This window comes from Tachypleus tridentatus, chromosome 13 (assembly GCF_004210375.1).
Source record: "Tachypleus tridentatus isolate NWPU-2018 chromosome 13, ASM421037v1, whole genome shotgun sequence".
Taxonomy (NCBI): domain Eukaryota; kingdom Metazoa; phylum Arthropoda; class Merostomata; order Xiphosura; family Limulidae; genus Tachypleus; species Tachypleus tridentatus.
In genome coordinates, this window is record NC_134837.1 from 201706035 (window position 1) to 201718930 (window position 12896).

The window sequence follows — 12896 nt, forward strand, 5'->3', positions numbered from 1 at the left end:
TACATTTAATTATGCTAACTGGGGAACAGGTGTTTAATACAGTGGAGCGCCATTAAGCCGCGGACCAGTAAACCGCGAAATCGCTTAAGCCGCTGTAGCAAGTCTTGTGAGCGAGGATATCGCGGCTCACCGCTAATTTGAAGAATGTTTAAAAACGCGGCTTACGAATTGAATCCTGGCTTTATAACTTCAAGGGGATATTTAAAAAGGATTTGCTTTAATTTGGGAAATAAATAAAATATATTACAATAGAAATCGACCGTTAATCTACTTTATCCGCTCTCTATGTCAGCTTTATGGAGGCCGCCATTGTTACCGAATCACACCTCTCCATACATTAAAGTTAATCCGCGGTAAATCCGTGAAAAAAGTGATCAACAATTGAAGTATTTTTTTAATTCGATAATCCGATATAATGATCACGCAATGGGCCGGATGAGGCTTCTCCGCGGAGCTGTTGGCGACTTCGGCTTTTCAGTCACAAAGGTTTAAGCCGCGGTTAAGCAGGTTGACCCGCCAAATACCACGGCTTAACGGCGCTCCACTGTAATTCTCAAATTGCCTTTAAAATTAATATTTAAAGTTTACCAACATCTTGGTAACATATATTTGAGTCTCAAGTTTATTTCTTCTATATTCTAATCCTTTCTAAACATCTTACAACCTCCTATGTCATCTGAACAGATCATATTCGAAGGTCAGGTTGCAAACGGCACCAGAAGCGATATGGCTCTCGACGATATTATCCTGAAAACGGGGGCGTGCGACTTCTGAAAAAATAATTTTTGTACTTTTCATTCCAACTGGAGCGAGGGATAATAGTTAGTCATCGTGGATTACAAAGCATAAAAGGGATTTTTCTTTTTTCTACAGAATGTTAATATCTTATGCTGTTGATGACTAATGTAATAACAAGTGGATGGCTAAGAGGAATATTTGTTTATAGTTGCTTAAGTTCTAATGTTGTAGTAACAACAGATGTATGGCTACAAGCTAATACGTCTGTTTAAGTCTTACAACAGTTAACACAAGTAATACGGTATCAACGTTTCGGGGTAATAAATTTTACCTTTTAATAAAAGTTGCATTTCATTTTTGTCTGGTTTCAAACTAATTGTTACATAACAGATGAATTACATCAGTGTAACACAAACAATCCCTTCGATGCATTATGAAACAGATAAATTACATCCAGGATGGCCAGGTGTTTAGGTCGCTCTCCAGGTCACAGGTTCAAATTCCCGTTCCAACAAACCTGATCTTTCTTTCATGACATAGGGACATTATAATGTGGAGGTCAATCTCACTATTCTTTGATAAAAGAATAGCTCAAGTGTAAATAGTAGGTGATGTTGACTACCTGCCTTCCCTTTAATGGCCCTCCAGTGGCAGCATAGCGGTATGTCTGCAGACTAACACTGCGAAAAACAGGGTTTTGATACATGTGGTGGGCAGGGCACACAAAACCCATTGTGTAGCTTTGTGCTTAATTCCAAACACTCACCATCTATCTTTCACGAGTAAAATGAGGGTGCCACCTCAGAAACCCCTAAGAGGCTTAGTACGAAACTGAAACTGAAACTATAACAAACAACACAACTACGTCCATGTAACACAAACACTCATAGTTCATTACGCAACACCACGTAACACTCAAGATTCAGGTAGAAGAAAAAGTTAATTATTGCTCAGCATATTTCAAATATCAAGAATTTTCTGCTCTTAAAATGTTGTAATTGAAATTTATTTTATATAACTTATTTCAGGTTTAATAAATGAAACTGAAGTAAAAACTTGCTCATTAGAATACAACTTTTGTTGTTGTTGTTGGCAAGGTGGTATAATTTAATGGTTGGATATTTTTGGACGGTATTCTATTTATTTTGGACTGACAGAATTGTAAAATAAGTAACAACCTGTAGTTTATGTAATGTTTGTATAATAAAGTTCAACATGCATAAACATTACACCGAAAAGTAATAACGAGTTTCTAAACGATTTTATATATATAGTCATGCACTGTTGATACAGAACTGGTTGAAACAACTACTCAAATGAAGTAATAAATTTAAAAATTTCTTACTCGTTGGAATGAACAACAACATTGGTAAAACTGAAAACCTATCTTCAGATACTATAAACTGACTGTATAACGCATCTGCAGGCCCAAATTACAGAGCATGATTTTGAAATAAAAGGTCATGAATTATGGACCCTCGGACTTAAAGTTCAGCAGGATAACAAGTAGGCTAAGCCTAACTCCATTCACGAAGCGTACATTGCGGTTACGATAGAGAACCCTCCAGCCCAAAAAGTTAAGGCTCTTCATGTGTGTGCATCCACGTATGTATGTATGTATGTATACACAACCACACATGTATATCCTTGTGCTATTAACAAGATATTAAACACATTTCAACTTCAGTACTAAACCAAAAAGGCCATAAAGTTTCATCAATACATTGACAAAAATATTAAACATGAAAACAATAGCTAAAGAAACTAAATATACACTAGTTTGGTTTGACATTTCCAAATAAAATTTGCCTTTGGTCTGTTTAAACAGTATATTAGAACACTGGTTTCTACGTACAGTAGAAGGTGAGAGGAAAGTTTATTAAGTTGTATGGTCCAAAATACAGTTGTGTGGCATGTAATGTAACAGAAATACATTATTACATATGAATTACGTGTGATGCTACTGAAAATTATTGCTTTTGGGAGAGGAACATAACATTCACACCATGACACAACAGTAACGTACAACTCGAACCAAACTGACCACATACACTGAATGATGACACAACAGTAACGTACAACTCGAACCAAACTGACCACATACACTGAATGATGACACAACAGTAACGTACAACTCGAACCAAACTGACCACATACACTGAATGATGACACAACAGTAACGTACAACTCGAACCAAACTGACCACATACACTGAATGATGACACAACAGTAACGTACAACTCGTACAACTCGAACCAAACTGACCGCAAACTGAATGATGACCAACAGTAACAACTCGAATGACCGCATGAATGATGACACAACAGTAACGTACAACTCGAACCAAACTGACCACATACACTGAATGATGACAACAGTAACGTACAACTCAACCAAACTGACCACACCAAACTGACCACATACACTGAATGATGACACAACAGTAACGTACAACTTGAACCAAACTGACCACATACACTGAATGATGACACAACAGTAACGTACAACTTGAACCAAACTGACCACATATACTGAATGATGACACAACACACATTCTGTTGATTTCGATGCAGATTTTCATTTCATCCTTTTCTTTCCACATTTCCCCTACCTCTTAAAAAACAACAAAAAACACACACAACAACACTACAGTGATTTAACCATCTAGTATTAATAGAATTATGTTCCTTAACATATTTCCAGTTAATAACATCTGTATCCTCTATGTTTCAGAGTTTATTTTACAGGTCAAATATATTACTAAAAAGTTTCTGTACGTTGACATGCTTGTGCCAGGCCTTTATTTCACTGGTTAGTTACCGTCACGAAGATATTGTTTTCACTGTTCTGTGCATTTGTTAAAAGGATAAACCAAAAACTTTTATCTTGTTTCAACAACATTCAGTACAAAGTTCATCTCCTAATGAACAGCTTCTCAACTTTTGATGAATTAAGTTCAAAGTTCAAGGTCACATGAAACTAAACACAGACATTATTTGTAGCTGTACTAAAACTAGATTTGTAATTTTAACACAAGGGTGTTAGAGGCTCTGGTTTTTACTAAAGTGGATACAATGTCACACATGTCTAATTCGAGATTTTAACGTAACTATGGAACACTCAGTAAAACTCCTAATTTACTACCGAGTTCTTCTAGTTTTCTTTGGTGGAAGGGGTTCACTAGCTTCTCTTCTACATAAGTGGTCAATTAAGAATTAGAAGATGCTCTTTACTTTCTTGAATGTTTAGTAACGATCATAAAATTATCAAGTACTACAGACTTCCACACACATAAAATACTTAATAAAGGTAACTGACAATTCTTCACTGTCCCTAACTTTGTACTAACCACAAGAAAGGCAGTACATTATCGCTCTTATGAAGCACTCACAGTTTGAAAAGTTGGGAATGTTTTACAATGTGGATCCGATCCAGGTAACGAAACCATGAGCTCTACTATGGGGCTGTATTTGTATTTCTCACTGAGACTACTAGTTCCTGACATCATAACTTAATGTTTCTTTCAGCAGTGAAAGACACCCATTCTTTGTTGTTTTGTTACAAATTTTATTTTCTGGATTTTAGCTCCTGGATAGGAAGCCTAGATTAATAACTGACCACACTAATTGTTCAAAATTCATTATATCTTATACTGTAGCAACTAATTACAGACTTTGGTTTTCAGTTTAAGAGGTATTTATAACTACATAATTAACAGCAGTGTGATTATTCCTACACAGTTTGAAAACTAATCTTAAATATCATAAAATCCAATGATCTCTACATCAAAAAATACCACCCAACAAACTGCCAACCATCTAAATGTTAAAATACAAGTTACTTTATACTGAAAACACTACTCTTACTTCATCCAATGCCCTTTTAGAACACAATTGTTGCATAACACACACAAACAGAGAAGTTGGAAATTAGTGCTGTGTAAAGACTAGAATCATCAGTTGATTTGAAGAAAATACAACATTTGTGTTTTCTATTAAAACAAACAATGTTTAATGTTCACTACACTACCACAAGTACTTTTTAAATAATCGATAACTTATAATAATAATAATAATAATAATTATTATGTTGGAAAGAAATTATTTGAAACAGGTACATATTGGTGTAATAAACGTTTCATTTCAGGGGGATTCTGGAATGAGACAGTAAGAACTAAATATCATAAGTAGGGACAGTGTGAGCTTGGGACAATTTCTCCTTTAAATTACATGTACAATTACTAAGCCTACCAATTGTTTTACATAGGAACTGACAATTTGTTTTTCCCCCATACAATGTTAATAAAATCTGAAATTTTTTCCCAGCTTTGTAATAATTTCCTAGAAAAATTGTATATTAAATGCATGCAATTTTCCACTCTCTATAAATATATACACTGGAAAAAAAATTCCCATTGCATTATATCTTTTCTTTTTTTAACATGTATGTTTTGTTTTGTATGAAAAGGCTTTTTTTAAAAGCACTTTGCTCTAACACCAACAACCCCAAACCAAGGTATATGTCAAAGCACTCATGGTAATTGATATAGATCTATCTACAGGTAAGTGTGTTTTTAATATAAATAATACCAGAAATTTGCACAAAATCACTCGAATCATGCGGGTCCAGCCACACATAAATTATCTACAAGGAAACCTCAAATAAAACAACAACAAACTGCAGAACAGTTTTGGCTGAGGAAACTTGTATCTAGGTATACAGGAGTGTACATATATATGATATCAGTTTGCATGCTCAAATTAAATAGTAATAACTTTACCTGTTGCTTTAACAGCAAATCATCACTAAATGACAAACAAAATTCCAAACAGTTAAACTCTAAAGAAATACTTTGTTCTGCTTGTTTACCAACCAATCACAAAAAAATCCTTGAGAAGATAGATTGTTGTTAGATTAAACTCATGTACTAAGCTTGTTTTTTTTTATTAATAATAACATAGCACTCTAGTTTAGGGTTAGCTGATACTCAGCTTAAAATTAGCTAACAGTTTACATATAATTCTGTGACACTGGTTAATATTTACACATACTAGTTTCCAAATTTGGGGGTTATAATGCAATATCTGTACATCCAATATTGATATTTTCTTGGTTATGGAAGCAGTCAATAGCCTTGTCATTTCTGTAACTGTTAATGAGACACTAGAATTTAGCTGCCCAATACAGAAGGCTGTACTACAGCCATTTCTGATCTTTCCTGTTAGCTAAAGCAATAAACATCAAAATAATTACTTCAACAACCAGCTAACCCTAGTTCTGCAGAAAGCAGGTAACTTCTTCAGTCGTTATTGAAAAGTCGTTATTAGTTGTTTTAACTCTCCTCCAGATATCAAAGGCACAACTCCCTCCTTGCTGTAAGGAGTTATGGTAACCACGTGACTAACATAACCATGAGAGTCCCTTGTCTCTTCTTAAAGTTCACACATCAGTTTTTGTAAACCTATATACACTACATGTCACTGTAACCAACCGAGTTCCTTCAGTGTGTTAGTGAACAGTGAAAAAATAAAGGAAAGCTGTAATGGGACAAAACTTTGCCATTGTGTAAGCTCCATATAAACTTGGCCATGAGGACAAGTGACCAGTCCTCTCCTTAGTTACTGTTAGGGACTTGTTGATAATTCTGAGGACCTGACGTTGGAGGGTCCCGATTCTCCGGATTCAACATCCTATAAACAGAAGAAAAGAAGTAATATTTCAAAATATTTGACAGAAAATAAAAACATTATTGCTTATCAATAATAATGTTAAAAAACAGGTTAACAGAAAATCAGGTGGTTAAATAGAATGTCAAATATTCTTCTAACAAGAAGTCATCACCAAATGATTATTTTAACTCACACTGGGCACAGAATCCTGAGGTGGTTTTCGACGATCAGATACTGGGGAGGAGAAGGGTTTTCTCTCTGAGTCAACAGACGAGTCGTACGATTCCTTAACATCTTTTTTTCGTTGCCTGAAATCACAAATAAAAACGTTTATTTAAATATATCTCCTACAGCAGAGTAGTGGAAAAAACAAAACTATACAGTAGCTTTCTTACACGCTCTCTAAGGATATTATAAATCTAGTAATAGAAATAAAACCTTTTTCCCAACTGTCAACCAATCCATGCTTCTATGCAAACACGAGTAATGGATATTATAGATTTAAGATATAATGATAGAAGTGCAGAATATACTTCAAACTATCACTCCCAAGTACATGGACAACATTGAGTTCACTGAAGAAAAACAGTTTATGGTAGGTAAAACGAATTGCAGTTTGCTACAGAAAACAGTGGATGTAACAAATTGTGCTGCATTTTATTATAATTATATTAGCTGACAACAATAGTTACAACACCTAGGCATTGTGATCAGGGGAGTCATTTGAAGCATGACTTGGTGAGGGGAGCAAGCATAGAGACCATTTACTGTCCCAAACAGCACAAGAACCCAGAAATCTGGGCTGTTATGTCATTCCCAATATTCATAGAATCTAGACGATTATTACATTCCTAACATAACAGGCCTGCAGCTGTTTTATTGTTTTAAAATTGTTATACATTTTCAGTAATTTTTCTACAGCGAATCCAAAAACGATAAAATTTTCTGGATCACATAAATTTTTCACGAAACACCATACACACCTCAAGTGAATTATTTTCATTGAAATTGGGTCACATTTTGTTAGGCTTAAAATGTTGACAACCACTGGCTATAGATGTTTACAGACCAATCACAATGTAAGGATCTTATCAATCATTTTAGACCCATGAGAGACACACCACATGTATATAAATGGTTAACACACTTCAAAATGTGTCATTTCTGTTTGTATGAAATTTTTACATCATTTTTGTCTTTTCAATATTATTTCTTTGTCACTATGGCAACAAGAAGTTGTGTAAATGCCCCAAACATATTCTGTTTGTGGTAAACTTCTGTGGGTCCTCAGATTAGATCTCAGGCCACAGTAGAAGTTAAATCACAGGTGAAACATCAAAATTATATTTATCTTCATATTTAGTAAAACAGACCAAGTGGACAGGCTTGAGTTCAGCAAACAGTTAATGTTTTGTGTTTTCTCCTTTTGTTTTAATAACTGCAGACAATCTTTCAGACATTGATTGTTGCAACATATTTAACCAAAGTGTCCTTTGGAATTTCAAAATGTCTCTAATACGCTCCTATAAAGTTTACTTGAAAATAATTTTTGATTTCAAGTTTTTGAGCTATCAAATCCAAGATCTGTTTAGTTGGGTTGAAATTGTGGGTCATTAGCTATCAAATCCAAGATCTGTTTAGTTGGGTTGAAACTGTGGGTCATTAGCTATCAAATCCAAGATCTGTTTAGTTGGGTTGAAACTGGGGGTCATTACATCATTTTAATTACTCCAGCAGCTTCTTTCTTAGCTAAGTAGTTTAGATTGGATGAGTGTTTGGGGTCATTATCTACTTGGTAGCAGAATCCTTTACCAATAAACACAGACCAATGAGTATACCATGACATTTCGGTATCTGATGGTACTTGTGATGGTCAAGTATTCCACCTATTTTGCAAGTATCTCCTGTTGCCTCAGCATAACAACACTCCCAAATGATCAAACTGCCTTCCCCATGCTTCGTGGCAGGTGATAAAATTTGATAAATATCTTTAACCTTCAATTCACCAAATGTGCAACTCATGCTTTAAACTACATATTCCAAAGTCTTACTCATCCATCCATAAAACCTTTTTCCAATCATCAACTGTCCAGATTTTGTACTTTTTAGTAAATTTCAGTCTCTTGACAGTTATATGGTTAACTACTACATGATCAAATATTCCATTCTCATTGAATCTTTTCACACTGTTCTATCATCTGGTACATGGTTGTTTATCTCATGCTTGAGATCAGTAACAGTCTTCCTTCTGTCCTGAAAGCTGTATAAACTAAGATACTTAACATCAGTATCATTGAGTTCAGGTGTTCTGCCTCTTCCTTTCCTATGTTAATATTTATCTGTTTCTGGTCTCACTATCTAGGGTGTACTTTACAGTGTTTGGGGACCATTTCAAGTCTGTAACAGTTTGTTGGATAGTCCAACCAGCATCAGTTGAAGGTTTTATGTGAACTCTCTGTTTTACTGACAATTCTCTACATTTTATGGGCCATGGTGTAACAACAAAACTTAATATATAGTGTTAAACACTGTTTTTATCAAGGTTTATTTGTGTAGTGCTATTAAATTGATTTCTTCTAGCAATTACGACTATCATATGCTAGATCATGTTAACGTCTTTTCATATAGTTAAGACACTTTAAGAGGTACCATGACAGTTATTTCAAACCCTAAATTTGATTAATATATTTATTCAAGCAGAACCCTTATAACATGTCCTTGGTACAAATATATGGGAAGGCTAACGAATGATAAGTATTCTTGTCTTGGCTCATTCAGTTTGTCAACAGGGATCAGTGAAGCGTTACCAAAGTGTTAAAGTTTACATTCTCTATTGGCATGGAAGAATTAGCTCCATAAAATGTAAAAAATGATAAAATATTCTCTAGTCCTAAAACTTCTAAACAGTGCTGTAAGAAATATAAAATTTCAAAAATAGGACTTCAAACCTTGACTATACTTACCTTAAGTATAAACACACACAGAGAGAGACAACAAGGAAAAGCACTACAATAGTCAGTCCTCCAGCAATGCTAGCTCTTTCTATTATCACTCCTCTTTCTTTAATTGCTGTTAGAAAGAAAGAAAAATCACATGGAATTTTCATGTGCTTTGACAACATGCATCTGAGGGAAAAGTCAATAATTTACAAGAAACAGGAGTCTGGGATTCTGTCACAACAACTGACCACAACCACATCATACATTGCAGATGCACTGACTGAAGGATTAATGGTAAAGGACATTTCACTTCTCTCTTAAATGAAGCATAATTTTAGTTATGGTTTTAACTTTGAAATTTAGCAAGTCACTGAAAACAGATCTAACGTATTCATTAAATCCACATAGTTTTTTCATACTTCTCTTAATTTGTACATTTGACATCCTCTGATCAGAAATGGGAAACTTCGACAGATTAAACGGAATTTGGGGGTAAACAATACTTTTCCAGTTTATGCAAGCTATCAATAAAACATTTTCCTTTTTCTAGTAAACAAGAAAATTCCAAAAGAAGATGGACTCACATTTTTAAATAAAAATCCATAAATTCTGTGTCAAGATTCCTATAAAGACTAATTTAATGTCAGATAGACAATGCAGACTTAAAAATTAATGTTAACTTTTAGCAGTATTCGAAATACAAACCAAAGTCAGTTTACATCTAAAATCATTTATTCTAATTTTAATTAGTCAAATGTCAAAATTTAAATCACTCGTTTATATTTACATTACATTTTTCAAACACTGTTCCATGGGAAACTGAGGTTGTTTTCATTTACTTTACTGAAACAAACAAGCAGTATGAAACATGTTCTTACCATAAGACCCGTCCAAATCTTTGAACTCGCATCTCTGGCCCATATACCCATCTGCACATCTGAAAAAATGAAGAAAATCAATTATTTACGGAAATATAACACCAACTAACTAATGAAAAGTACGAAAAATCAGCAAATATAGTAAGGTATAAACTATCGTACCTAAAACACTAAAGTGCCTAGTGTAAAGTACTAAAGTGTCTGAAATAATACACAAGTTTTAAAAACATTTATTCTCACATAAAACCTACAACAAAGTCCCTGAAACTAATTCATTGCTTATTTACAATGTTTTAAGTACAATTTAAAATTACTTGAAAAGATCGAATGTCTGTTACTATAATTTACAAAAAACCAAAGACTTCTTTGATATATCACAAACATAATCCAAAGTTTTTCCTTGGGATAAAATACTAGTTAATACTATTTGGTTTTCAAAACAATACTGGTCACACCAACTACTGTACCTTCATGATCAGGACACCTGTCACACCAGCTACTGTACTTTTGTGCCTTTATCGACTACTTATTGCCAGTGGGTGTTGATTCATGCTATTCACACCAGTTACCAGCAAAACAAACTAATTTTCATTCTTTAAGGTGTTAAGAAAACAACGATTTCGTCCACTTACTCGCAGTTGTACAATATTGATTCTCCTATTTTCACAGAGAAACATGTTGCACCGTTGAGGCAGTACCATTTAGCATAGGTCTCTGGGCAGGCATAGGTCTGGAATGTTATGTTCGGTCTCATCGTGGTTGTTGGAGGTCTTGGCTTCGGCGTGGATCTTGAAGAACATGCCTCTGAAAAGTAAAATTACTTTCTTTAGGACCTCAATATAATCACATTTGGAAATCAAAATGTACTTTTTAAATATATATCTTGAACGAAGTGTTACCAAATTTGAAATACATAGAGTTTTTTGTTGTTGTTTTTTACAATTCAAATTCGGCCCAAACTGACTATGGTGACTAATGTTAAGCGTAACATTCAGCACATTTACGAGTTCCTAAACAATTAAAACTAAGACTTGGAACGAACGCCATACTTTTAAAGAACGGTAAATAAAAAGGTTTCAGTATCTTATGTAGTAGAATGAAAACTTTCCATCGCTACCCAATGCTCTGATGTTTGTTATTAATATGAGGTATAAAGTTGGACGTGTCGTAGTTTGTTACGTCACCTTTTCAGACACAGCTCTACAACTACCATGTGGAACGTTACGACACACCTTCCAGCCCAGACAGTCCGCCTTCTTCAAAGTTTACGCCAGCTCCGTGGTGACAAAATATACGTTATGGAGCAAAAATACTGCGTACATTTAGCTCCAAACTCAATAGTTTTCTTATCAGAGGAAGAGGAAATGGTGGCAGGACGTTACCACCCGAGATGACCTACAGATACACACGTAAAATAGACTAAAACCTACCTTCTCTTGAGAAAGTGGCTCAGCTGGCAAAAGACGTCAACCAAGGTACCGAATACTGCCACCCTCCTGCCTACACTAGGACTTATCCAGTAAAGTTAAAACTGTTTTACCAGTCAACACTAATCATCGCGTCACGTTTACATAGTCAACTCTGTATCTGAACCGTGTCAAAGAAAACACATACTTTTATTAAAATTATACAATAATAGACATAGGCTCAGACCTTATCTTTCTAGAAAAACGAGGGTTTAGGGTTAAACAAATAATTGTAAATGTCAAGCATACACATCTACGTAACGCACGGTAAACCCTTACTAGTCAGCCATGCAGAGCAAAGTTATGGTCCCTCCTTCTTAGATGGCCTTTTTGCTTTTTCTCTCTTTTTAATGCTGACTTGATCATAACTGCTAACTGGTCAATTAGAAAGTCATGGATCAATTCAGATGGGCACACAGTTTAAACATGCAGTTAGATCTGGTTTAGTACATACAAATACAGTTTTGGAACCAGATGTGAAATCACCTAACATCTGGCTGTAATTGTTGGATATTATTGTCAGTAAAAGTACCAGAATATTGACAAAAAACAGAGAAAATATGAGTCGATAAAAATTAGTAGGCCATGTAAACGTAAGAAAAAATGTACAGGAAGTCAGACTATAAACACGTCCTCTCAGTTTTAATATTTTCAAACATTTCGCAAAACCCGTTTGTTGTGTTGAAGACAGTTGAAATCAAATACACAGTCTCATGTTACCAACAAGTGACATCATGAACCAGTGGACACCAGAGGAAAACAATTATACTTACAACTACAGCCGGAAGAGTGCACTTCAATCTTTAACGTCGAACCTCTACCACTACCAGCTACGGTTTAAAGCTGTGAACATGTAGCAAGTGAAGTACAGAACTGTACCAGTACCAAATATGTTTGAAGCTGTGAGTACAGAACTGTACCGGTACTAGCGGAAGCAACACATTAAAATACCATTACAGAAAGGTCAAGTAAAAAAAGAAAACAGGTTGGAAAAGCAGTTGATAAATACATATAAAAAAGACAAAAACAACATATTCCTGTGACAAGTACATCCAGTTTGGCAAATTACTAACCATCATATTATTATTATTATTTAATAATCGAAATTAACGACTTGCCACCAAAGTTTGAAATATAAAACTGGATTTAAAGAAACAGCGTTTCTAAATCTTGAATATACAAATTAATTTCTTAAACAATAATAAA

At 34.5% G+C, this 12896-nt stretch overlaps 2 protein-coding genes across 9 annotated transcripts in view; one reads left to right on the forward strand and one right to left on the reverse strand.

Annotated features, from left to right (window-relative positions):
* The window catches only part of LOC143237070 (meprin A subunit beta-like), a 37333-nt gene extending 36252 nt beyond the window's left edge, over positions 1 to 1081 (forward strand). For all 4 annotated transcript variants that reach the window (XM_076475907.1, XM_076475909.1, XM_076475908.1 and 1 more), the window contains one exon: positions 685 to 1081. In XM_076475907.1, coding sequence (XP_076332022.1) covers positions 685 to 774 — 90 coding nt within the window. In that variant the 3' untranslated portion in view covers positions 775 to 1081. The remainder of the gene's footprint in view (positions 1 to 684) is intronic.
* A 3203-nt stretch (positions 1082 to 4284) lies between these two features.
* The window catches only part of LOC143239156 (protein spitz-like), a 122639-nt gene continuing 114027 nt past the window's right edge, over positions 4285 to 12896 (reverse strand). For all 5 annotated transcript variants that reach the window (XM_076480012.1, XM_076480011.1, XM_076480009.1 and 2 more), the window contains 5 exons: positions 10857 to 11028; positions 10225 to 10283; positions 9371 to 9476; positions 6601 to 6715; positions 4285 to 6428 (listed from right to left, as the gene is read on the reverse strand). In XM_076480012.1, coding sequence (XP_076336127.1) covers positions 6363 to 6428; positions 6601 to 6715; positions 9371 to 9476; positions 10225 to 10283; positions 10857 to 11028 — 518 coding nt within the window. In that variant the 3' untranslated portion in view covers positions 4285 to 6362. The remainder of the gene's footprint in view (positions 6429 to 6600; positions 6716 to 9370; positions 9477 to 10224; positions 10284 to 10856; positions 11029 to 12896) is intronic.